Here is a 27,878-nt window from a genome sequence, read left to right as displayed (position 1 = left end):
TATGTGGTCCTGTGCTCATGTGCCCATGTGTCCAACCGTATTGCCCTATACTCACATGCCCATGTGTCAACTGTGTTACCCTGTGCTCACACGCCCATGTGTCCAACTGAACTGCCCTGTGCTCATGTGCCCATGTGTCCAACTGTGTTGCCCTGTGTGCACGTGCCCATGGGTCTAACTGTATTGCCCTATGCTCATGTGCTTATGTCTCTGGCACTGGCTAAGGCCTTGGGATGCAGTGATTAGCAAATCACAAACAACCCTCCCTCATGCCCTCATTCTGCAGAGAGAATATTTCATGTAAAAGTCCCCTCTAAAATAACCAATCAACAACCCTCATTAAAACTCTGGAAATACAAAGGAGGAGGAGGGAGGCCATTTCTCCCAGTATCTGAATCCTACCTAAGAGGCTTTTAGTTTAATTTATTCTGTATCAGGTAAATCTCTCCTTTTTGAACTCTTGATGTTCCTGACTTTAATAACTAGTTCTCCAGTGGATCAACTCATGTACTAGTTTCCAGAAAACTACTCTTTGTCTTCATTTCTCTACCTGCAATTTGATCTTTACAATTAAAATGTCATCACAAATATTCATCGAGCCATGGGTTCAAATATAGTTCTTGTTCCTTTCTCCCTCCTATGGTTTATAATTTAATTAAAATATTCAGTAAGCATCAGGAATTTGGTGTTGAGCAGCTCTCAGCCCCTGATTGTTTTGATTGCAGTTAGTTTCTGACATGATAATTTCAGAGACTGAGCCTCCCTGATGAGAGTTTCCATGGAAACAAGGTAGACAGAATTTCCTGCCTGTGAATAATTTTATCACCTGGAGTGATTGTGCAGCATCTGCCTAGTCTTCTTGTATCTGAGACTTCCCTCATTTTCCTTGTATGTTATCCAAGTTCTCTAAGCTTTCAAAATAATTATTTACTCCTCTCTCTCTCTCTCTCTCTCTCTCTCTCTCTCTCTCTCTCTCTCTCTCTCTCCCTCTCTCTCCTCTCAGAGGCCAACGTGGGGGAGTCAGTTCTTCCTTTCACCAGGTGTGTTATGGTAAAACTAAAATGGCGCTGCTCCCCGAGTGGCTGCAGCAGACAGAGGGGCATGAGGAGCTGTGGTAAAATGCTGTGCTTTCCTGAGTGGCCCGCGGCCACGAGGGCCAGCAGGTCCCAGGCAGGGAGCCATGTGGCTGGTGAGAGACGGAGCTAGATAGGCATATGTCATGCAGAGTGAGGTTGGATATTTATTTAGTCCGTTATGGAAGGAAAGGGGAAAGGGGAGAAGGGAAGAAGGGGGAAGATCAGAGAGTAGGGAGAAAGGGGAGAAGTGAGAGAAGGGAGAGAGGCAGAAACTGCCTCTTCAGGAGAGAGCTGGAAAGGAAGGACTTGCAGGCTGGAAGCAGAAGGAAGATCTGCTTGCCTCAGCAGATGGGGGAGGGAGTGGGTGGGACTTCTTTCTTAAAGGAACAGGGCAGACCATTACAATGTGTGTCCAAGGTACTGAACACCAGTCATCAGGTTTGGTTTTGGTTAGACCCAAAGTTAACCTCTAATCCCCACCTGCCCAAGGACCAGGTAACTTCCTGGGATTTTGGAAGTTGGTTTTCATGAAAACTAACAACAAAACCTTATGGGAAAGGATGGTGGCCTATGGGTTTTGCTCATATAAGTTTCTCCAACAGATATTTTGAGGCCACTTATCTGGAAAGTTTCCAGGTGATGGTCCTGGCCAAATTCCATCTTGGCCAGTATTTAATATTTTTAATAAAAGCTTGCTTAAATTAGGCCAAAATAATATAACTTTTTTTCTGGTGAATTTAAGGATTAATATATATCCACTCAGCCATTTCACTGGTCCCTTTCTTATGTCCTTTAAGAATTGTCTTTCTCCGCATACTTCTTAACTTCTCTCAGTCTAGGACTGCAGATAGCATGATTCGGTTCCTTCATCCTTAAACGCTGGCATGAAGTGTCAGACACCATTCAAGGCTTTGAAATATAGCAACAAACCACAAAGGATTCAGTGACCCACACACTGTCAAATAAGGTTGTAATTCCATACAAAGTATTTTTCACTTCTTCCACTGACTGTATGTAAGAATTTTCATTATAAGAATTTTCCTCTCTGCTGGGTCATCTCCATTTTCATCAGGACGGTCAGTGATGTGTTTGCCATGCAAGCATGAGCACCTGGTCTGATCCCTAGGTCTCACATCTGGAAGGCAGGACTGGTGACCTCACACCTAGAAGCCAGGAGTGGTGACCTCATACCTGGAAGCTAGGAGCAGTGATGTGACCTGCTGGGACTGGGGAAACAGACAGTCAGATGCCTGGGGACTCGCTGGATCACCACCCAAGCCTAATCCGTGGGTCTCAGGCTAGAGAGAGACCCTGTCTTAAAAAACAAGGTTGACAGCACCTGAGGAATGACAGTTGAGACTGCCTTCTGGCCTCCACACATGCCAGGGCAATTCGCACACAAACATGCATTCACACCTGTATACACACACCCACACACCCACGCACAGAGCAGATGTCCATATTGACTGTCATTAGCTGAGGGGAATTGGACAAAAAGGAAGTAGGGACTTATGGAAAGCTTAGACGTTGTAGAGTTATATACCAAAATTGGTGTGAAAGTTTAAAAAAAAGCATCAAGTTTCAAGCTGGGCAGACCTAGGAGCCCATACTCTGACTGTGTGGTCTTCTACACGAGATTTAACCTTTATGACTCTTAGAATTTGATGTGCGAGACAGCAACAGACAAATCATGGGCTGCTCCCAGTAATTAGGACCCTGTCTGTTATCTTTTCTATTCCTTTTGTTCTTTCAGGTTTGGGCCTTTGGAGACCACACTCCAGAAATAATGTCTACTGTTTAAGAGGTAATTGCAATTCTTAACACTATAGATCTAAAGATACCTTTTGTAGAGCTCTGCAAGCCCAAAGGTTTCAGATCCTTCTAGATTTAAAACAATCCCAAAGAGCCCTGGCTTGTTAGAGACACTGGATGGGGCAGGTAGTCTTTTCATGGACAGGGACTGGGACCTAGCATCTTATACTGGACATGCACACAGACACACACATACACACACTCACACACACACACACACACAGACAGAGACATGGAGAGAGACACACAGAGAGACACAGAGACGCGTGTGCGCACACAGAGACACACACACAGATACACAGAGAGAGACCACACACACACACACACACACACACACACACACACACACACACACAGAGAGAGAGAGAGAGAGAGAGAGAGAGAGAGAGAGAGAGAGAGGAGACAGATTTTTCAGAGCAGTGCAGCCTGGGTGCAAATGGCCAGCGTCGATGCCTCAGGAGAGCAGAGCCGTCAAGCATTTGGCCCCTGGGAAGCATTTTTTGCAATTTTCAGAAGATCTTATGAGCTATCAATTATTTCTCTAACAAATTCATTTTTTTCTGTTGTTGTTGCTTCTTTAAATTACCCAGAGATGCTAACATCTGCTTGGGGGTCGAGAACTCGAGCAGGTAAGTTTTCTACATGGGCTCCTGCCAGGGACACTGGAGAGCTGAGCACAGCACAATCAAGCATCTGGTGCTGACAGAGGAGCTCGTGCTTGGGGTCAGCCTGGTTCCATGTTAGAAAGTCACTTCAGTTCCTTCCTCTTAAAAAAAAAAAAAACAAAAAAACAAAAACGGAAGTGATCGTTTCTCTACATATTCTGAAAGGATGCAAGGAAGGTGGCATGATGCTCGTGTAAGGGACTTTGCCATGAGAGCGATGGCGTAAATACGAGGAGGTTAACTACCAGGGCAGAGTATCCAGAGGCACAGCAAAACTGCCACCAAGGTACTCCATTTTAGGGAATGGCTGCTCCTTTCCTCAAAGAGGAAATCTCTTGGTAAGCTTTGCCCTTTGTCTGAGACCAGCTGTCCCAGCACATTCTGAATGTCTACCAAGAGGAGTTAGGCTGTATAGAAGCTGCTATCACCTAAATGAACCTTTTTTTTTTTTTTTAAAAAAAAAGAATAAACCATGATCTAATTTAAAAGAAACTTTTTTTTTAGTTTTTAAGTCTGTAGCATAATATTTAATATTTTTCTGATTTACACGATTTCTTACTAGTTCTGTCTGAATTGGTAAAATACATTTCATCAACTAGAAAGCTTAAAACTTTAGGATATTCTGAATCTTCAGGGTAAGGCAGAGTCAGTGGGTTAGAGGTCCAGATAATACCACCGAGAGTTGTCCTGCGCTCTCTTAGGGCCTTTGATAGCCTGGGTCCAGATTCACTGGTGGGGGTACAGAAGTAAATGAGAGGCAGTCTTGATCTCTGGTGACACGTCTAAGACGTTTGGATGTGTCTTGGAGACCACAGGCACAATGGCTTCCTAGGTGGCTCACGCATCTCTTTATAAGTGCTCTATTACAGTAGGCATTGTGTGTGTGTGTGTGTGTGTGTGTGTATTTTTCCTTGAAAACTGAGTGTGGACAGTCTATAGAGACATAATAAACAAAGCGCTACATTCAATTTCCTTTCTGAAGTCTGGAGTTGCAATAAGGGCAACTCCATTTTGCTTGAAATCAGAAGCAATAGCCATTCAAATACCCCCGTCAGTACTGATAATTGGTGTGATCTCAGGGACATTATTGAATTTCTCTGAGCCTTCCAGTTGACCAAGTGATTGGGGGATTCAAGAGATTGCAGCTGCAGTATTTACTACAGTTTGCTGGGAAGTGATTATCCAGCTGATATAGGTGTTTTATCTCAGATTCTCTATTTCTTCCACCTTCTGGTCCCCTCTGTAGGAAAGCAGCCCCTGTTCAAGTCTTCCCATATCCCCAACCTGGGCCCAGTCTGGACAGCTTATATAAGCTTCCCGTATTGAAAGCCACCTCTTCACATGCCTGGTTCTTCTGAGGCTCTACGCGCTACGCTCACCGAGGACACTTTTCCTCAGCACTTAGTCACTTTCTTCCATTAGTAGAAGCTCCATAAGGACTTTACAGTCCCAACCTCATTTCTCCCACAGTAAACACATGTGTGAGTTTTCTAGAAATTAGTTTAAGGCAGAATTTCCAAAACCCAGTTCATATGACAATAATCTGTGTTCCAGGGGGAATGGTTCTTAAATTCAATAGGATGGTAGAGCACTTTTAGAGTCTGTTTCTATTGGGTTTCTCTGAGTCCTTGTCAGATCACGAACACCTTGTGTGGAGTATTCTCATAGATCTGGTGTTATACACACACGCTTTAGAAATATTGCTTTGAGACAAGATGGTGCTAGTTTCCCTGGATTGGAGTTTGGGCTTGGGAAGGCTGTTTACAGCTGCATAGTTCATCAGTCACCCTGTGGGATACCTACCACAGACACGCCTAGACGTGCATATTCACGGCTGTGCTAGTCTTTGCTCCATCCTTTCAAGTTGAGCTGTATTTTGTATGATAACGACACTCAGAATAAGTGGGACTTAAGGAATGTAACTGCAAAGGAGCAGTGTTAACTTTGTTCTCACTGTGCCCATTAAGTTTCTTGAGCTTTTCCCCTGTTTGCTATGATCACAGCTAGATTCTACACCAGAGAGTGGGGGATATTTCCCAAAAGGAGCACGGTCAATCTAACTCTGCAGTCTTTTTTAGATAGTAGAAGATCCCTATTTACTCAAAGTTCCTTATCAGAAGAATTCTAGAGTGGGAGAGAGATCAGTCCACCAAAACTATTGCTTAGGCCTCGCTTCTCAATGCAGTGCTTGCTCTTGATAGAACAGTTAAATGTGTCGTGACAGCTAGTTAAGTAGCTGCTGCCCTGAGCCTTCCCGAGGACTCAGAATCCTGGCTGCTTGGAATCCTATACCTTCTCACTCACGTGCCTTCAGTTGTGATACTGTGACTGGCCATTGTATGGACGGCCTGCAGGGTAGATCCTGATGCTAGGGGTTCTCAGCAGTACCTCCAGCTAGAGGTGAGGAAAAGCCAGGGTGGCTGGAGCTTGAGCGAGAGTGGAGGAAGTCGCGTGGCCAGGTGCCTCCATGCCTTGTATACCACAGTAACAGTTTAGCATTTAAGGACAGCAGGAAGCCATTGGAAGGCTTTAGAGGAGCCAAGAAAGGACATGATGCAGCGTGGAAGGCTCATTCTTTCCAAAGACTGGAGGACTGTGTGTGACCCAGGTGTTTTTGGACTTCCTTGACAACCAGCAAGATTAGAGGACTCTTTGGGCAGAGCGGGACTTTGGGGGTTAAATGCACAAATCAGGGTCATGTGTTGCAAACTAACTCTTTAAATTAACGTTAACAGTATTTGGAAGTTACTGGGCCTTTGGAAAGTAGTTGGGATGGAATGGGCACTCATGCTAGCATTAGTGGCTTTACAGAAAAGGGGGGTGGAGCAGCTTGCATGCCTCTCTGTGTTGTTGTGTGACATTGCCTTTTCTGTTACAGAGTCACAGGAGGGGCCCCAGGAGATGATGGCGTTGTGCTTCTGGCTTTCCCAGTTTCCAGAACATGCTTGGTTTCACATTTCCCCCCTAACAAATCATAGAAATAAACAAGATCAGAAGCCTTTCTATGTTTCCTTCTGCAGGAAGAATGCCCAAGGACGCCACTGTGCTACTTAATGTATTTGCCCCATGAATGCCCTGGAATCTGCCCTGAGGATACTTCAAGAAGATGGTTCAATGCCTGGGATTTCTTACTACAAAGAATCTCTAAGAAGTAAAATATATAAAGGAGAATTTATAGAGAAAAGAGCACTCACAGTACATGTATGAAATGTAACCTAAGGTGATGGCTTTGAAAAATCTTGCATTATCTTAACTACTTCGGGACGGGAGTTCTGGTGAGGAACAGGAATAAATTTCCACTATGGAGCCCAGCTTCAAGTTGACAGGCGATGTATTTAGACAGTACACAAGACTGACCACTAGATGGCGGTCACTATCCTGTGTCTTCAAGGAGAGTGGCGTGAAGGAAAGAGAATTCCTGTAAAAGTAGAGGGAGGGTGATTGGAGTGGTTGGGAGGGGGCTAGAAAGATGAGGCAGGTGGGACAGGGAGGGAAGTGCACGAGGGGGGCAAAGATCATTGTGAATTGGCATATAAGGATGAAAACGTCACGATGAAACCCATTACTTTATACTATATATATATATATATATATATATATATATATATATATATATATATATGAAATAGTTAACTATGGGAAGTATAAAAGTATCCACCCACACACTTCTGACCTTACTGTCCTTCAAGGTATTTGTTAGGTGAGGATTTGGTAGCTTAAAATGTTTGGAAAACCATCTACTGACTTTTCTGTCTTTAGGACAGTCGCAGGGCGCATTGGTACACAGATGTTTTGCCAAGTTCTTCAGTGGAGACACGTGTACTAAGTAACTAGGGCAGCAAACCACTACAAGTATGTGTGAAGTATTGTTTTGGGGGGCGGGGTACAGACCTAGTCCTAACCCTGTCTAAAAGAAAAGAATTATCTAAGCCATACCAATTCTACCTTACTCATGGTTATTTGATACTTTGAAAACATCAGAAATATCTATACGCATCACAATGCTTGTCCGGAAGCTCAGGAAAAGTCTCAGACAGAGGGCAGAAAGATGGAAAGAGCCAGAAGTTGGGAGGACTTCTGGGAAGCAATGTCCTCTGAGAGTGACCTAGCTGCCACACTCGGGAATCCACAGCAGCTGTGGTTGCCTGTAAAACCTGCCCCGGATCAAGCTGTTTCTGGCTGTTGGGGGGAGGGTCATTTTTCGACGGTGTGGCTTCTGGTAGGATGTCAGCGCTCCAGTGTGTGGGCGCGCACCACCACTATGCGCACTCAATTGGATTAATTAGAAAAGAATAAAGAAAGGAAAACGGAGGACAAGAAGATGGGAATCACTGGAGTTGGTCCAGAAGGACTAAGAGGGGTGGATTTGATGAAAATATATTATATACATGTAGGCAACTCTCAAAAAAAAAACCCAAAAAACAAAAGGTTGTATTAAAATCACTCTTAATTGATAGTTGTTAGCAGTAGTAGTGAATAGCATCACTGAATGAAGACTTACCATTTACCATGTGACATGCAGGAGAGAGAAAGAGAGAGAGAGAGAGAGAGAAAGAGAGAGAGAGGGAGGGAGGGAGGGAGGGAGGGAGGGAGGGAGGGAGGGAGGGAGGGAGAGAGAGAGAGAGAGAGAGAGAGAGAGAGAGAGAGAGAGAGAGAGAGAGAGAGAGAGAGAGAGAAACACAAAAGCAAGCACACTAGAACCGGCCCACTGTAAGCCATTATGAAATAAATTACTAGAAGAAATCATGGTGGAGTTATTCTGATGTGAATATTATGCCATTGGTATTTTTATCATTAAAAAGATTGTTTCTTCATTAGTACCTTTTTAAAGTTTTTTGTTGTTTTTATTGAGCTATACATTTTTCTCTACTCCCTTCCTTTCCTCCCCTCTCCCCCTCTACCACTCCCCATGACCCCCACGCGCCAAATTTACTCAGGAGATCTTGTCTTTTTCTCCTTCCTGTGTAGATCCATGTATTTATCTCTTAGGGTCCTCTTTGTTGTCTAGGTTTTCTGTCCGCCCTTGATCTTAAGGTTACCATCTACCACACAGCTCTCTTCTCTGTGAAGACTGCGCGAGAGCTAAACCTTCAACAACTCTTCCCTCCGTCTGAGCTTTCTAGGTTATTGTTAACATGAATAATTTGAAAGTTAATCTTACGTGACTCAGTGTCATGTATAGAGTTTTTATTTAGCTTTAATTGTGAGAGTCTTTGTTTTGTGTTTTCTGGGAAGGCACGCCTTCCTCTTAACATCTAGTTTAAGGTATGGATGTGAAATCCTTTATCTTGCATACTGCACGTTTATAATTCTAATTTGTAGCTTCCTTCCCTTCCTTTATATCAGCGGAGCCTATCAAGGTCTCTTTTTTCTCTGACAGTTACCCAATAAAACTAGAATACTTAACTGGAAGTTAGATACTTGCTACTGAAAGTTAAATAAACTCAAGCAAGCTAAAAAGAAAAACAAATGTTCCCTCTTTCCTTCCAATGGGTAATAACTTCCAGATAATATTTTTGGCATCTAATGCTTTTGCAGATGTTGTGTATAATAATGGGCATTCTCTCAGAAATCCAGAGACTGTCATGTCTCATGAATTCTAATTTTCAAGATAGTTCCATGGTTCATTCCTTACTTGGTTTGTGGTTCTAAAATTAATGTTTAATTTCATAATCTACTATTAAAGGCATAAGCACTTTTGAGGTTTTTTTTTTCTTTTGAGCCATACGCAATCCTTAGTCTCTGCATTTTGTCACATTGTGTAGAAGTCAGAATCAAACCCATGGCTTTCTAGGTTTCCTAACTTGGCAGAAGTAGAGAATCTGAGATCACTTTCATGATATCTTCTTTAATCTGAGTGTAATAACATTTAATGTGGTCATTTGACTAAATTAGTTATAAATACTGCCTGAGTAAGAAGCACCACATGTATTAGTGCGTTAGAGCTTCCGACCACAGCATGGGCTCAGAGCAATGAGCATCAAGGGAATGGCTGTATTCTGCAGGCGGAATTTTGAGATTGCTGCATGGAGAGAGGACTTGGGCTTTGGGTCAAGAGGAGTTAGTCTGAGTCCAGCTACACAGTCAGTAGTGATGGAGCTGCGGGGGAATCATCTGTCCTTCTGGAATCCCCGTTCCAGTGTGGAAAGTTGAAGAAATAGGAACTTATCATGAGAGTCAGCATCTCCTTAAGGACAGAGATGGCTGAATTCAGGTAAAAGTGCTTCTAGCTGAGAATGTGCTGTGACCATGTGAGTGTTGACCATGAGGGCATGACAGGATAGCTACCCAGAGATAAATTTCCTTGTATGTCTACTTGAGGTTTCCGTCGATTTACAGAGGATTTCAGAATCGGACTCTCAGGCTACAAGGACTTCTTTTGAGCAGATGCTATGAAAGTCACTGTACTAAATGTTGAGAATACAAACTCCTTTAAGGCAGGGAATTTTCTTTCAGAGATCTTACCAGGTAGTAAAGGAAGAGACATGCTCACAATATAGACGATAAGGCTGAATAGCTGTCTGGTATATATTGTATGTCATTTAAGAGCCAAAGACACAGCTTAGCCCTTGAATGACAGAAAAAGACCCTGGCATGAGACCTTACATCTCATCTCTCAGACTCAGCATCCAGTGAGCTGCAGGATCTTGGATGGCAGAGGTCTGTGTATGAGGGAGAATCGTAGTGATCACACACAAGGTCAGGCCATCCATGTGGGCTTTTGGGAACTCTCTGTATTAAGGTCAACTGCGGTGTACTGTTCAGAGAAACTGTGTGTGTGTGTGTGTGTGTGTGAGAGAGAGAGAGAGAGAGAGAGAGAGAGAGAGAGAGAGAGAGAGAGAGACAGAGAGACAGAGAGAAAGAGGGAGGAGAGAGAGAGGAGAGAGGGGAGAGAGAGAGGAGAGAGAGAGAGAGAGAGAGAGAGAGAGAGAGAGACAGAGAGAGAGAGAGAGGAGAAGAGTAAAAGGTAGGGATAGAGAAAGAAAGAGGTAACAACAGAATGGAAGGAGGAAGGAGAGGGATGTGCTCATTTGTTTAAGGGATTAGAATAAAGGCTAACAAATTAAGGTGTCACGGAAAATTCTATCTATAAATCATGGCTATAAAATGAAAACTTTTTTTCTGGGTACACAATGAGAACAAAAAGCTATGTGCTTTTATTGAATTATGAAGCATAATCTTCTATAAGAACTAGAATCCTTATGTAATTCTCTATCATTTACATTACTACCAAAAACTCTAATACAATTATGAACATTCGCAATGAATTTAACTATCCACTGCATCAGGGAAGGTTCTTTATGTGGTAGAAACAGTAAGTACGTGAACACACACACAAGAGAGTAAAAGGAAGCAAGAGAAAAGGAAAACACAGGAGGGAGGATGAAAGAAAGGAGAGGGCAAGTAGGACTGGACATTAACTTTGAAATTTTACTTGTATTTTTGATAGGTAGGAAATTAATTGTATGTATTAACTTGCTAAATTTTGATGTTACTCAGTATTACTGAGCCTGATTCTCTCATGTAAACATGGGGAGATACCTTTGTGAGACCTGAAAATAAATTTTATAGTTATAAAAGAAAAATAAGATCTCTAAATCTATGATATAGCATAGTACCTTAAAGCTAATAATACTCTATGTACTGTATCTTTATTTTATTTCATAGTGTGTAGTATGTGTATGTAGACCAGAGGTTGACATTGGCTGTTTTTCTGCTGTGGGACAATGGTTTTACCCTGTAAAGATTTGTTTCTTGTACTTGTTTAATAAAATGCTGATTGGTCAGTAGTCAGACCGGAAGTATAGGCAGGGCAATGAGAAAAGGAGAATTCTGGGAAGAGGAAAGCTCATTCTACAGTCATCACCCAGACACAGAGCAAGCAAGATGTGACTGCTTCACTGAAAAAGGTGCCAAGCTACGTGGCTAACACAGACAAGAATTATGGGCTAATATAAGTTATAAGAGTTAATAGTAAGCCTGAGCTATTAGGCCAACCATTTTATGATTAATGCAGACCTCTGTGTGTTTTTGGGGACTAAACGGTTGTGGCATCTGATGGGACAGTTGACCTCTGTCAGCAGTTTTTCTTTGTCATTCTCCCCAAAGATCTTCCTCTCTCCACTTCTGCAGCACTGGGATTATAGGTGTGTACTACTGTGCCCAGCTTTTTATGAGTGCTGGGGATCTGAACTCAGGTCCTGAATCTTACAGACTGAGCCATTTTTCTAGGCTGCTTTACGTTTTTTTAATGTGTTAGACGTAATATAAGTGTGTTCTAAGTGGTTACACCACAGACAGAATACTAGGAGAAATGATTAGAGGTGATGAGTATATTCATCATGGTACCCTGTGGTAAGAGATTCAGGGAAACACACATGCTTCTAAAAACGTTCAGGTGTATATACTAAAGAGGTACAGGTTTTTGTTTACCAGATACCTTAGTAAAATGACCTTAAACTTCACTTTAATAAAATTAGTAGCAAATAATAGATGCATAGAAAGCTTTTACTGGTAAGTCTTTTTTAAATTTTTGGTTGCTGTTGCTGGTAATTCTTGGATTTAGGCGAATGCTGCCCACTGCCACTTATCACCGTCACCACACCCTGTCACATCCTCGCACCAAACTATATCGTAAAACCGAAGTTTGAGGAATGTGGTCGCAAGTGTTTGGGAGGTTATATTTCAATAACTAAACAATGTACCATTTTAATAAGGCCTGCTTCTCAATATTCTACTGCACACAGATACATATGACCATCTAAAAGAGGACGCTAGAACCTCCACCTTTATCCAAGAGAAGGAAAGTCACCATCATCAAGGACCTCTGGACCACCTAAGTGGCAATGTTCTCATAGTCGATGCTAGGTGTGGATGGAAAGAAAGAACATGAAAGAGGCATACTCACCGATAAGATCTGGTCTCCTCTCTGGAGCTCCCCACTCAGGTCTGCAGGTCCACCAGCCAGAATGAAGGATACAAAAATACCTTCTCCATCTTCCCCGCCCACAATGTTGAAGCCCAGGCCAGTGGAGCCTTTGTGAAGGACTACCTTGCGGGGCTCCCTGTAGAAACAAACGGAGAACACAGCTCACAGGGTGACCCTGCTCAGATTCCGCTCTCTTTTACTATTGTGAAAATATGCGGTACCAGCTGTTCACCACCTGCTACAATGACGGTGGCTTCCCATGGTAAGAATGCACTTGCAGGTGACGGAAGGGCCTATGCGGGCAGATATCTGAGTTCTCATTACAACCATCAGCATCTCATGCAACACCATTCCTGAAACACCTTCAAGCAGAGTTTCTTTCACTTTTCTCTTTAAAAGTCTCTGTAATTGTATCGACCATATAAAGTACTCGGTAGGCTGGCAAGGCGAAGAAATAAAGGAGAGCTGATGAGAGAAGAGGTATCAACTAGACTGAACCTTGTCAGAGGTGGAATGCCCTGGAATTTCTGAGGCAGCAATTCTGTTTCAGTGAAGAAGACTAAGAAGTGGTCATGCACACCGATGAGCTGCAGACTTGATGGGAGACGAGAAAACCAGCTCGGATGCATAAAATAGGGACAGGAGGAGGGCCGGCCACAGTGAGGACGCAAATGAGTGACAGAGGAGAGAGGACCTTGAAGAAAGATGTGGCGGGGCATCGGGGAAGGGGAGAGGGCTACTAAGTAACTGGCAAAAAGAGAAGGCACGGGATACAGGTGTGAGGGGATGATAGTGAGGCCTTTCCTGTTCCAGACAATGGTCCTACACCCCTGTGCAGACACTCTGCAGCAGACAGAGACAAACGTGAATTGAGGTTCCCGGAAAAACCAAGAACCAAAACCCAACAAACAAGACAAAACCAAGCAAACAACAACATCAACAGAAACCCCAGAAAAACAAAACAAAACACCTGGGTTAAAGAATACACAGGTTGATTCATTCCCCCCCTCCATATACATTAGTGTTCATGTGTGTGCCAGTGACATACACGTGTAGAGGCTAGAGGTGGTGGACTTCAGGTGATAGTCCCAAGGCACTGTCTACTTCCTGAGGCAGTATTTCTCACTGACTTTGAACTCACTGATTAGGATAAGCTGACGGACTAGCCTCAGGGATCCACCTGTTTCTGCCTCTAGTGGTGAGATTACAATGTGTGCCACCGTGCCTGAATATTTTTGTGGGTCCTGGGGTTTGAACTCATGTCAGATGCTTACTTACGTAGCAAAAACTTTCCCAGCTGAGCAATTTCTCCTGCACCTAATTCAATTTTCTTTTTTAAAATTATTATTATTATTTTATCATGTATGCATGTGTGTGTTCCAGAGGCCAGCTTTCGGGAGCTGGTTCTTTCATTCTTCTATGGGTTCTAAGGATCAACCTCACACGTCAGGCTAGTGCTGTTAGTTACTTTTTTGTAAAAAAAATTTTGAGACAGGGTTTCTCTGTGGAGCTTTGGAGCCTGTCCTGGAACTTGCTCTGTAGGCCAGGCTGGCCTTGAACTAAAGAGACACCCCTTGCCTCTGCCTCCTGAGCACTGGTATTAAAGGTGTGCCCCACCACTGCCTGGCTGCAGTTAGTTAACTTTTACCAGCTGAGTCATCTCACCAGCTTTTCATTCAATTTTCTTTAACAAGAACAACAACAACAACAAAGTGTCCTGTCGGCCTTAAATGTGACCAAGGAGCCTTCCTGACATGTACCTTTCTCCTCTAAGTATCTCAGTTCCAATACTAAAGTTCCTTCATTTTTCTCTCAATGATATATGGCTAGTCAAGACCATCCCATATGTTGTTACGCTAATAATAAGGCAAGTTTATTTATAAGCACACTTCCATGCTTAAAATGATAGATCTATGTTGAACCTCATTATAAAAATGTAAAAGGCACATCCCAGCTTAGCCCTTAAGTAATATGGTAAATAGGGCTTTGTTGTCAAAGGAAAATTGACACATAGTTAATTCACTATATTCTATATTGGATAGGCACTAACTAACCGCACCAGGACTTTTTCTAGGTGGGTGGGTTATCAAAATGTTTTCAAAATACATGAATATTTGTGTCTTGGTGGATTTACATTCTGATAATAAGCCACAGACCCAGCAAATGAATTTATTCTTTATCATGTTAGAAATCAGTATTTGGAGAAAAAGAGAAAGCAGAGCGATATCTGGGGATGGGTACTCAGCCTAGGCTGTGCAGGCTGAGCAGGAAATGTTTGAGAAGGATGAAGATGAAGACACTGGTAGTCATGTAGGTACCCAAATGTGGGTACTGCAGCTTGAGAAGGTACTGACAATACCCAGACCGTAGTGTGTGCTGATTCTGATGTCGAAGAAGAAACAGGACACCAACACGATGAGCTATGATTACCACTTCAAAAATTCTTGTCAGTCAATTCCAGTGTCATTGAGTGTTAGCAAGTGTTGGCTGTCTTTTCTCATTGGAGGCTTCCGGGGTTTAGTGGGCTAAGACATTTTTTTGGCAATAAGCTGTCAGGTGCTAGAGCCTGTATCGTGTTTCCTGTAGGGAGCTGATCCGTTTAAGCCCAGGTGCATGCTCAAGTTGAACAATGCTTCCCCCATGGAGCATTTTTGCTCTCGCCAGGGAGGGGGAGCAGTGGAGAATTTCAGCGATTCTGCCTTCTCTCGCATATGTAACAGGACTGCAGAATTTCAGGGTGGTTGCTACCTCACATATCCTTCACTAGAGTGTGTACTGGAGCCCAGGCATCGTATGAAATTGGGATAGAAGCTCAGTTTCCATGGGGGTGCTGCTGACACTACCAGACAGGCCAAGGTTTCAAGACCTGCTAGTTATTTTTTCTATTTCTGTGATAAACTGCTATGACCAAAATATACTCAGGGAAGGGGGGGGGTTTCTTTCAGCTTATAGTTCTAGTGGGATAGAATCCATGGTGATAGCGAAGGCATGGTAGCCAGGGACTAAAGGACCACATTTTTATCCACACACAAGAAGCAGCAGGGCAGAACAGGAAGCAAGGAGCGGTTCTAAAACCTAAAGCCCGCCCCCAGTGACACAATTCGTCTCTCAAGTCTCTACTTCTTAAAGGCTTCTTTGAAGCGGTCATCCCCTCTCATAGCAGGACTGACCCTAACGTGGCCGGTTGTCCATCGTTGTGTCCCGTTCCATCGTCCGCCCTCCCCCTCCCCTCCCCCCCCCCCCCCCCCCCCCCCCCCCCCCCCCCCCCCCCCGCCAGGGGCCGTTCGCTAAGACCTCTTCCCCATATTACTCCACCATCCTATGTTGACTCTTGTCCGGCTTCAACCAGACCCTCAGGAAGTACGTCCCTGGTAGTCAGTCAGGGTCCTGCCCAGCCACAAGCAGGAACTGTTCTTGCTGTTTTCAGTCAAACAGACGACCCCTGACACAAGAAACAGACCCCTGAAACTGCAAACATGGTTGCTGACCAGATGTCAAGAGCCAATCATAAAATGATTCCTGTACCAGTAAGGGTCTATGTCCAATCATTTAAAAGTACATTTAGCCACAGCTGTAATTTCCCTAATTCTTTTTAAAAGGAGCCCGCGAGCTTTTCTTGGGGTCGCCATTTGCCACCATATCAGATGGTTGACCCCTGCATGCTGGAATTTTTTTATTAAACGTTCCCGCTGATTGCATACGTGACTGGTAGTCTTTTATGGGACTGCTAGCGGACCCTAACATCCATAACCACCTTAAACAGCATCACCAACAAGGTACTTAGTGCTCAACTACATGGACCTATGGGGGACATTTCTCGTTTGCATCACACAAATGTAGTATAACTTTCCTCCTCCCCTTTCTGCCGCACTGATGTTGGTCTGGGTAAAAGTTCAGTTCTCATTCTGTCTGTTCAGTGTTAGAAGTAAGTAGATAAGCTATCTTATAATTGTTTTCCCTAGCTACTTGGTAGAGGTAAAGAGAAGTTTATCTCTCTGGGAAGACGCATGCTAGCATGGGAGTCGGGGGGGGGGGGGGGGGCTTCATTCCTTGCACGCTTGCCTACAGTAGGGCCGGAATAACATTATTAAAACTGTGACAGCATGCACGATAACTGCGTATATTTAAGTCAGACAAAATCCTGGCAGTGGGGAGGGAAAGCCAGTACCAGTCCCACCTTAACCAAAGAGAAGCTGTTTGCAACTGATACAAAAGGAGATTAGTTTTCTCTAACAGAGTGACACTGGGTATTTCCGCTACAGTCCAGGACAGGCCTCATGGACAGGAGTAGTTGGCCAACACAAAATGGACTCCGTGTTCTTCATTTTTTGTTGTTGTTGTTATGATTTGGTGCTTTTTGTCTGTTTAGTCTTAACCTAGTGTTTGTTTGTTTCAGTTTTATTGTTCGTTGAGCAAGGGGGCAGGGAAGAAGAGAGAGAACAGGAAGTTGGGTGTTGTGTAGCAGTTTCCTCTGAGATGGAAACATTCTATACAAGAGAGAAGCTGCTTAAAACTTAAACTCAAAAGAGCTTCAGGAAGTCCCTGAAACTGACCAGATACACTATGTAGTAAGAGCTGCTGGCAGGCTTGCTTTTCATCCCGCCTGATTCCAACATGGCCAGCTTTACACCCGAAATAATTATACGGAAACTGTATTCTTTTAAACACTGCCTGGCCCATTATTTTCAGCCTCTTACTCACATCTTGACTAACCCATATCGAATAATCTGTGTTACACCACAAAGTGGTGTCTTACCAGGAAAGATTCAGCATGTCTGTCCTGGTAGCTGGCTTCATCGCAACTCTCCCTGAGGAGAGGCACGGCAGTCTGCTTCAGAGAGGTGAGGCATGGCGATTTATCTCATTTAGGAGAGGTGTGGCATCTGACTGAGCCATCTACCTGACTTCCTTCTTTCTGTTCTGTCTACTCCACCCACCTAAGGGCTGGCCAAGGCAGTTTCTTTATTAAAACAGAAGACCCTCCCACATCAACACTAGGCCTATCCTTCCCACAAACAAACAATAAAGACTACAGAAAGTGCCTCTGAGACAAGCCAGGCTGCCGTAAAGAAGACTGAGACCAGGCTGGCTGTCTGGAAGACGCAGAAATTTGGCCTGGAAGAGGATTAGGTCAACTGAAGCACCTGGAAAGGACATTCTCCAGTCTGTGGAGCGGCCTAAAGGGGCTGTAGTGTGCTCCAGCTTCCCAGCTTTTGTGAGCTGTTACCCAGTCTGGGAAGGGCTTTGGTGATTCAAGTGTCTGCTCCTGGAAATGACCCGTTACCCACACTCCTGTAGGCAACCCCAACAGAACTCATTTGCACACCAAGGTGGACTGTGGTGGTATCTCTACTTTGGTCTGTTGTGGACTTCCTGTCTAGGGGTAGTGGATGGGTATGCTCTGTCTTTCCAGGAAATGTCTTGACATGCAATAGGCAGGAAGGGAGATGGGGAGGATTTGGTAGAACTAGGATAGGGCAAAGGATGTGATAAAAATATATTGTATGAAAAGTTTAAAAAAATAAAAGAATTCTCTTCTGCTTTTTTGGTAACTCATTCATCTCCCAGAACCTAGTCAGGAGAGAAAGGGTGACTTTAGGGTTTTGGCTTGTTTGTGCCTGTTGGCAGTTGAAGAATGCAGGATTCTCCAGTGTCTTTCTAGTGTATATAAGATGCAAGAAAAAAAAAAGTTCTAGGAACTCATTCCTGCCCTTTCATGACTTCTGTGAGACAGTTTGCTTCTTCAGCTTTTAGAGATTTCCAATTTGTTGGTTTTTTATGTTCAAAGTTTTTTTTTTTTTTAATGTTTGACTATTAAAGAAGAGGGAAGATTAGCGAGGAGTGGACAGGTACATGTGCCATCTAGTCCTTGGACAGACTGTGCATTGCATGTGTAACAGGAGCGCAGCACTGCAGGGTGGTGGCTAGCTCACAAGTACTCCGTTAGAATGTGTCCTGGGGCCCAGGCACCAGCTCTTCCCCAGCTCAGCAGGAGACTCCACAGTGAGGAGAAATACAGGAAATGGCTATTGAGACAATGTACAAACTCCCGCAGTGATTGAGGCCTGCACTTCAGATTATAATTATTTATGCAAATGTGTTTCCTTCTTGCTAGGGTTTTAGTCGGGGATTGAAAAATGCATACACAGCAGGGATGGTGAAGACCCTGTGAGGGTGGCAGCTAAGTAGCTCTAGAAGACAGTTTCAAGTAGGAATGGCCTCATTTGAACACACTGTCTCCTTCTCCAGTCTTTATCTAAAGAAAAGCCATCTACCTAGATTTTATGTAAAATTTCTAACATCTTAAACCACTAATGATTAAAAAAAAAATCTCCAAAGAACCACGCAGTTCCAACTCTAACTGTCTCTGTCATGGACCCCACTAAGGGCTGCCAGTGTGAGGTGGCATTTTGTGAAGTTTCAGGGCACATCTGATACCGATTTGTAGCTTTCTCTTCGGTAGGGCTTGGCATGGATGGGATGTGACATCTGGTGATTCTTTGTGCTTTTATGAGCCTATATTTAGTGCCATTTCTATCCCTCCCTTTTCGAGTTCAGTCACTCTAGAATAATCTTCCTTTTTGTTGCATTTTTCCTTCATCTTCTTTCTGTTCTTTTTGCAGGACAATGGATAAAGACCCATCATCTTTATGATGACCTACTCTCAAGCATTTGAAACCATGGTTCTCTTGCCTGCATGCTTGCTGTCCAGGAATGCCTCAAATGAATGTAATGTCTTGAGTTTCTATGAACTGTATTTTGTGGGAGGCACTGTGGCTTCCAGACAGGCCACAGTCTCCTGGTGTTTAGTGTTAGTTTCATCTAGAAGAATGCTCAACAATACTTGATGAATAAATAAGTAAACCAACATACATATTTACAAAGAATGCACAGAATTCTTATATGGAAACACCATCTCTAATTTGCTGTGCTTTTCTTCTTCCAGAATCCAGATGGTCTCGAATCATTACAAGCCATTATCACAGATCATTATATACTAATAGTAGAACAAAACTCTAACCCCCATTCTTTATTCATGATGTGGTGCAGGTCACTTGACTGATCATCTGGGAGCTCTCCCTGTCACTCTCCTCAGTTGCCCAGTTCTCAGTTGAGCTGGAAGCTTCCTCTAGCATTATATCCATGTGGCCATCATAATGCTTATTATCTTGGCTTGGTTTACACATCTCTCTCTCCAGCTCTAGTAATTAATTTCAGAGCCATGGCCATACCATTTGTTTCTTTGTCTTCAATACTTAGCACATAATTAATCTTTCTTTTTGATAATTGCAGTTTTCATATTACATCTTAAATGTGGACTCTGCAGAAGCTGGAACCAACTATCTATACTACCAGCATGTTCCGAAAGGACACATATTCATTAAAATATGTGCTTGGTTCATCTATCTACTCTGTTAGTAAACAGACACTTCTAGAATGCCTACTCTGTGTTGAGCATCGTGAATGCAAATACTAAAGAGTCTGGGGTTGGAGGAGCTAATTGGAAACAAATAAGAATTAAGAATGCTGCAATGGCAGAGGCTCAGGGGCAATAAGCTAATAAGAGTGAAGAGTAACTAATCTAAAAAGAGTTTATCCTTGCATTATCATTTCTCCGGGAAACATACTATACTTCTTAATGCAGTTTTACATTCTCTTAACATAATGCAAAAAACTCTCCTTTTTATACTATAAAACCCTACTACAAAGCCCCTGGATGTTGGGTTAACTGGAGAAAGGCCAGTTTGTTTTGCTCCAAGCTGTGTAAGGTCAGCTGTAGCACACACTTGTTTAGGTGGTGTCCCACAGGAGGATCTAAGGCAGCTGGGGGGTTTTGGGGAAAGGAGTGCCATAGACTTTTCTTTTAATTCTGATGGCTCAAGTGTGTTCAGGATTCATGAGGAAAATGAACACTTAAACCTGAAGGACTGGATTTCCTGAGTAAACGGGGAGGGGGTGGTGGTGGTAAAGGGGAGGGTATAGGGGATGGTCAAGTTGGGGGAAGGATGGAATGGGAGAGCAATGAAAGAGATATCCTGATAGAGAGAGCCATTCTGGGGTTAGGGAGAAACCTGGTACTAGGAAAATTCCCAGGAGTCTGCAAGGATGAGCCCAGCTAAGACTCTTCACAATAGCGAAGAGGGTGCCTGAACTGGCCTTCCCTGTAATCAGATTGGCGAATACCCCAACTGTCTTCATAGAGCCTTCATCCAGTCATTGATGGAACCAGATGCAGAGATCCACAACCAAGCACCAGTTCAAGCTCTGGGAATCCAGTTGAAGAGAAGAAGGAGGGAATATGTGAGCAAGGGAGGTCAAGGTCAAAAAGGGGAATTCAACAGAGACAGCTGAACCAAGTTTGGAGGAACTCATAAACTCTAGACCCACAGCCATGGAGCCTCCATGGGACCCAACCAGGCTGTCTACATGTGGAATACAGTTGTTAGCTTAGTCTATCTGAGAGCCCCCTGCTGTAGGAAGTATTACAGCTAGTGATTACCCGCCCACTGGGGCGTGGCCAATATAGAGCATGCAACTGGCCTCTTTTCCTCTCTGGTTGCTGGACTTGTTTACTGATCTCCATTCAAACAGAGGATTCTGATTTGTGAGTCTACCCCTAGATAAATAACTATCTATTTCTCAATTCTGAGCCAGTGTGGGATTTCTTTAAGCGTCCATTCACAGGCCCCTGGCAGTAGGACCGGGATCTATCTCTGGTGCATGAGCTAGCTTGTTAGTGCCCGTTTCCTATGGTGGGATGCCATGCTCACTCTTAATGCGGAGGGGAGGGGCCTGGTCCTGCCTCAACTTAATGAGCCAGGCTTTGTTGACTCCCCATTGGAGGCCTTACCCTTTGGGAGGAATGGATAGGGGTGGTGGACTGGAGGGAGGTGAGGGAGAAGAGGAGAGGGGGGAGAGGGAGAACTATGGTTAGAATGTAAAATTTAAAAATATAATATGTGTATATTTAAATATTTACAAAAAAGAATGTATTCATCATCTTTTAAAAATGTGTCTATCCTTGTTATTCTCTACTCAGAAGCCTTCAGTGTGCCCTCTGGATGGTCTATACTTCTAAGAATAACATTCAGAATTCTTCATCACATGATCTTTATCCACTTTGGCGGTGCCTAACTTTACCATTTTCCTTCACCATTTTCCTTATGTGCTTGTCTTAGTTAGCCAGGCTTCAGAACACAGGCGCTCATACTGGGCTGTTGCATGCCTCCTTAGCTCTTCCAGGGGTCTTCTTTGTCTGGGATGATGCTTCCTCTTGCTAGTCTTATCTTTCTCATGAGCTTCTGCTCAACTTTAACTTCAAAATCTGCCACGGTCTCCTCTTTGCTCCCCCATCCTTACAACAAATGAAATGATAACTCTTTTCTTTGTTTGAGATGGAGGAGTCTCACTGTGGTGCCCAGGCCAGAATAGAACTCTTGGACTCAGGTGATCCTCCACCCAAGACTTGCAACTGCTAGCATTGCGGGCATATGCCGCTGTGCCAACATTCTCCACCCAAGACTTGAGACTGCTAGCATTGCGGGTATATGCTGCTGTGCCCACATTAGTTTCTTCCCTCCGGAAAGCACACTGTTGGGGCTGGAGTGATTTCTCAGAGGTTATGATCACTTCCAGACATTCTGAGTTCAATTCTCAGCACCCACATGACTGTTTACAACCATCTATGGGATCCAGTGTGTCCTCTCCTGGTGCGTAGATGTACATGTCAAGAACACATCAATATACATAAAATCAGTAAATCTTAAAAAAAAGAAAGCACATTGTCACTTCATTGCCACCTCTCTAGCTTTCCTTACTATTTAGTCCTGACTTTATCTTCCCATCTACACGACGAATCTGTGTTACTCAAAAGAATAAACACCTTCAGCTTTTTCTTGGTATGTTTTTGTCTGTAGTTCTGGAAGCAAACAAATCGCATACGAGTCGCACCACAAATAGGTACCGCACAGAAAGAAACTCCAGGGGAATGTTGGGGAGAAATGATGCAGAGCTGTGCTTCTACAAGTGGGGATCAGTGCAGAGGACGCTGCATCCTACAGTGTGGGCTCTGTCCTTGAGTGGTGCTGGGAATGGCATGGAGCTTATAAGGAAGCCATCAAACTCAGGGAAGGCAATGAGCCAAAAGCACAGAGAAAACTAAAAAGTAAAAGGAAAGGACATATTGAAATCCTATTTCCAGTCATGTGATCGATCAAATGTCTCAAAAAACCCTCTTATTAAAGAGCAGCTGAAAACTCTGAACAGAATAGTTATTTTTAAAGGGTTAGTTAACATAAATAAGAGGGATAACCCCTGAAAAGGGGTTAGAAATGAAACACAAATGTAAATCCAGAAAGAGGAAGCTGAACAGTGAGTTAGTCCAGGTCAAAGCATAAAGGTTTAGCATCCCAGTGAGGTCTGTAAGGAGAGCAGGATTGTGGGGGCCCAGAGACAAGGTCGGGTGGAGAGTATTACTGAAACTGACCTTTAATAGGCAACATCTTACACAGGGGAATAAACAAAAACACAAACACAAAACAATAGCCTCTCTGTGATATCAAACATACAAACCGGAACTCGACAAAAAAGGAAAAAAAAAAAAAGGGCCTGGAGAACTAATCAAAGCATTATTTAGTATTGAGGAGGTCATACTGTAGGAACAGAATTCACAGATCTGAGTAAATCAGGAGAGGGACAGAGAATCTGTCTGGCTTGTAGGTGACAGGGGTCTGTAAGGGATCTCCAGTGTAGTGAGGCTGGTGTCAGCCTCAGCTCCGGCTTGCTCCATGTGGAGAACATGAATACACTGTCATGACTGATCAGGATGGCACACAAAGAAGGTTCATCTGCTTGTCCTAGCTCAACAGCAGTGCCCATGAAGACAGACACACCTCTCTCGGAGTCTGGGCTTCCCAAAACATCAGTTCATTAAAGCCTGCTTTCACATAGTGAGTATTTCCGAATGAGCATATTCTGGTATCTTGAGAAGTTATATTATCATTGTAAAATAAAGGTAACAGTCTAGCATGTGAACTTGATCACCCCTCACACACTGACAGAAATTAAGTTTCAGGGGGCGTAAGCCTAAGCGCCAGATCATTAATCACTGTGATGGCTCAGTAGAACCGTTATCCTTTTAACATCATGTCTGCAGAGATGACCAGTCTCCCAGAACCCTTGCTCCTGTATTTCTCTCTAAGTGCAATTATTTGAGTTAGTAAGGAAAAGAGACGGTGGTAGATTAAAGAAGTGGCCTGTGTTGTTTTTCCCAATGGGAAAATATTTATTAGCATAGTCTGGAGGGGGAGTGGGAGTGGTGGACACGTGGAGGCCAACTGCAGCAAGCTTCAAAGCTGTTCAGAAATTATTGCCCATGTCACGTAGCTTCCTGAGCTGGCTGCTCAGAGGACTGCAGCACAGTGCATGCTACACTTCCAGATAAGGAGTGCAGGCAGTCAGATAGCCAGTCAAGTGGAGAAAGGAATGCCGTTGAAGTGTTGTTGCGAGGACGTGCTAGAGCAATGCATTTTGGATTCTGGCATTATGCCTTGGGGATCTATGCTGGACTTTGGGTAAGCAATAGAAGGAGGGCTGACTTCAGCAAGAGAGTCACGACACAGCTCTTGAGTCTGGGCTAAACATAGTGTGGTTGGTAGGTACTGAGTGAGGTTGGATAAAAACCACAAAGCTATTCGATGATGATAGGCTGGGGGGCTGTGATACTAGGACAGACTACAGGCAGTGGAGTAGACAGATCTGTGTTTGTATCATACTCTTATTAATTAATAGATTCTCTGAGTGTGTGAGTGCGTGTGTGTGTGTGTGTGTGTGTGTGTGTGTGTGTGTGTGTGTACGTATGCCATGACACACTTGCAGACATCAGAGGGCAACTTTGGATACTGGTCCCTGCCTTCCACAGTGTTTGACATAGGATCTCTTGTTTTTATTTTTACTTTTCTGCCGCATATACCACGTTAGCATCCTTTTAACCTCCCAGTACTCTCCTGTCTCCACTTCCCATCTTCGCATAGGCATGTTGGATTACAGATATGCACACTACTGTATCTGGCTTTATATGACCTCTGGGTATTTAAGCTCGGGACCTCATATTTGCCCAAGAGCTTTACTACTGAGCCATTTCACCAATCCAACAGGAAACTTTTCAAGTCATCTTTTTTTGTTGCTATGCATTGTGAATAACAGCGTTTATTTCATGGTGTTATAAAGGTGATTGTAAACAAAATAGTAAGTTCCAAGCTCATACAGCTAGTGTTCAATCAACATTAACCCACTGCTGCTATTGTTATAGGAGGTCACTTATTCGTTTCCAGCTGCTCAGCCCTGAAATAATGCCATGGAAACCACATTATTTGCAATACTGTTTGGCCAGTAGCTTAAGCGTATTTCTATCACCGCGAGGCTGTGGCTTATCGGGTAAAGTTCCAGCATATGTCTCCAGCAGGCTATATGGCTTCTCTCTCCCATGCGTATGTACATTTTTTTAAATACACTGTGTCTCATTTAGAGGTCTTTTATGTCTGAATCTGTCCTTATTGTGAATCTTTAATCTTTTTCTGACCAAGTGCTTCTTAAAAACCTAAGCAGCAGTCTTGCTAGGGCAAACAAGGTCCATGCCTGCTTGCTCCGCCTAATTCAGCATGGCGGAGCTGTTTGTTGCCTCTGAGAGCAGTGCTCAGAGCCCCATTTTTAGGCATACAGCCAGTCTATGTTGCCACTAAGCAAGTTGTAGCACTCTGTTCACAAACCCCATTTAAATGCTCGACTTCCTGAAAGAGCCAGAGGTCACGCTGGCAGCACAACCCAGCAAGCCAGCATTTCAAAACCACTCAGCTTTTTATCTGCTACTGCTGAATCAGGAAAATCTATCTTAAAGGAGCTTGCCGCCAGCAAGCAGAGCCCATCTGGAAAAAAAATGTGGCTAAACTTTATTTTTTAATGTCTAGAATTTCTTTCTAAACCCCTTCACGTTTTACATGGATTTAGCCAGTCCCACGTTGGTACATCAATTTGTAGTAGAAAGCTGCCTGTTTGTTTATCCTGGCCACCCAGACTTCCAAAATAATCACACAGAAACTGTATTAGTTAAATCACTGCTTGACCAACCACTTAAGTGTATTGCTAGCTAGCTCTTACATCTAGCATTAATCCATTTCCAGTATTTTATATTTTACCACGAGGCTCATGGCCTACAGGCAAGGTTCTTTCTCCCAGCATTCAGTTTAGTTTCCCCTGCTTAGCTCTGTTCTACCCTGTCACAGGCCCCAAACAGCTTCTTTATTAACTAGTGGTATTCACAGCATACAGAGGGGAATCCCACATCATTCTATGTCTTCTGATCACTAGACAACAAATGGATACACATAAAATAATAAATGAGCAATGCAAGGCTCCATGTGGTAGGAAGTAAATGGATGCTGAGGGTGACGAGAGAACTCTGTGTTAAGGGAATGATGAAGATGTGAAAAGGCAGACATGAACTGGATATGGACAGCTGGGTAAATATTAGATAAATAGATAGGGAAGTGATGGGTACAGGTAGCTTCAAGAGGACTGAGCTCAAGGGAGGAGCAAACATGGTATGTGCTTGAAGAAGGGGACATTGGTCAGTTTCATCAGCATCAATGAAAACTGGAAGATGACAGAGGAAAACCGGGAGGATGCCAGATGCCAAGCGAGGGATTCAGACTTTGGTGAACTGAGTTTCCACACCCACCAGAGACTGTGAATGGGTGACTTCTGTCTGAAGCCTGAGCTGTTTACTTCTGTTGTGTTGGCTCTCTGACTTTCCAGGTTAGCTCTCCAGGAGCTAAGTTAAACGTGTGAAGACTTTCTACAGTCAGTTGCTGCAAAGTGAGGGGATGTGGCTGAAGCTCCGCACGCGAAGTCTGAGTCTGGGCTGCTCAGAGCCATCCTGCATACTTCCTGAGAACCGCTCTGGGCTCTCTTCTCTAGGGAAAATCCTGGAATTAGTTACACATCTGAGATTACATACACTATCCAGGGTAAAAAGAGTCAACAAGACGGGTCAAATTATTTTTTCCCCACAGACATAAATCAGCCATAGATTAGTTTCAATCAGTTTGATTTCAAAATATATGGAGCTTTTGCTTATTCATATATCAAATATGATAATCTAATATATGTTTGTCATTTCAATTTTTCTTGGTCTAAATTTAGTACAAATAGAGAGGAGCAGTTAAGTCTTGATCTCATGTGTGTTCACATTTCCATAATCATACCTTCTAAACATTTCACCTCCCAAACAAAAGAAAACATGTTTCCCTTCTATTTTTTCTTTGCTTTTATATTATTTTATCTAAAAACTTTCCCATTAAATTACATGTGTGATCTACAATGATAGGAATTTACTTCTGCTTCCTATTGTATTTTATATTTTAAAACCACTGTTGATTATTAAAAATTGTTATTTTGCTGGGCGGTGGTGGCTCACGCCTTTAATCCCAGCATTCGGGAGGCAGAGGCAGGTGGATCTTTGAGAGTTCAAGGCCACCCTGGTCTACAATGAGTTCCAAAAAAGCCAGGACTGTCACACAGAAAACCCTGTCTCGAAAACATCATCATCATCATCATCAACAACAACAACAACAACAATATTGTTATCTTGTTAAATAAAACTACAAGCACTGTACAGTTTTTGACTGTTGTGTTATATGATCTCAAGTGATGCAAAATTGGTGATGTTAGGGTGCAGTGAACCCCCAGATCCCGAATTTCTTGTAAACAACTTGTTTTCCTCCTGATCTGAGTGCCTACAGCTGCTCTGGGCATGAGACCCTCGGGAGTTCCTGATGGCAAGGGAATGGTTTCTGGTGCGTTTGGCTGGGGCGTGGCTATCCCTATATAAGATGCTCCTGGACACAATAAAGGGGGCATTCTTGGGGCATTCTTGTCTCAAGGATGACACGTGTCTCTGTCTCTGTGTCTTTGTGTGTTTCAGTCTCCAGCCCCTAGCCCGGTTCACGAACTGTATGGTGGCTCTTAGAGCGCAGACGGGCGTGGTGTGCTACAGGTAAAATTTTGAAATACATTTGAAAATATTGTTAGAGCCAAGGTATAATCATAATTATTATTCAAGAACCGGGATTGTCTTAGACAGTTCCATATACTATTCCTGAAGAAAAGGGCATTTTATGAAATGAGTTTTAAACTGTCTTTTGAGTCAGAGCCTCATGGAACTACAAAATTCCAATCCTCTGCAGTTAGTGGGATATCCAGGCATTGCCCTGGATTAACTAACTAAACACGTTTAGATTCAAGTTTCAGAACTATTAAGCTTTCTAGTTTTTACCAACACTAACCACTGGATATTTCAGAGCACATCTCTTATTTATTTGATTTTCATTTGCTTTGGGT

The 27,878-nt window shown here is 43.4% G+C and overlaps 1 protein-coding gene across 1 annotated transcript in view; it reads right to left on the bottom strand.

Moving 5' to 3' along the window:
- Positions 1-27,878, bottom strand: part of Dlg2 (discs large MAGUK scaffold protein 2) — a 701,330-nt gene that overhangs the window by 305,399 nt on the left and 368,053 nt on the right. The window contains 1 exon segment of the mRNA XM_038313618.1: positions 12,462-12,618. Within this exon segment, the coding sequence (XP_038169546.1) occupies positions 12,462-12,618 (157 nt within the window).

Source organism: Arvicola amphibius, chromosome 12 (assembly GCF_903992535.2).
Source record: "Arvicola amphibius chromosome 12, mArvAmp1.2, whole genome shotgun sequence".
Lineage (NCBI taxonomy): Eukaryota > Metazoa > Chordata > Mammalia > Rodentia > Cricetidae > Arvicola > Arvicola amphibius.
This window is presented reverse-complemented; position numbering and strand designations above follow the sequence as displayed.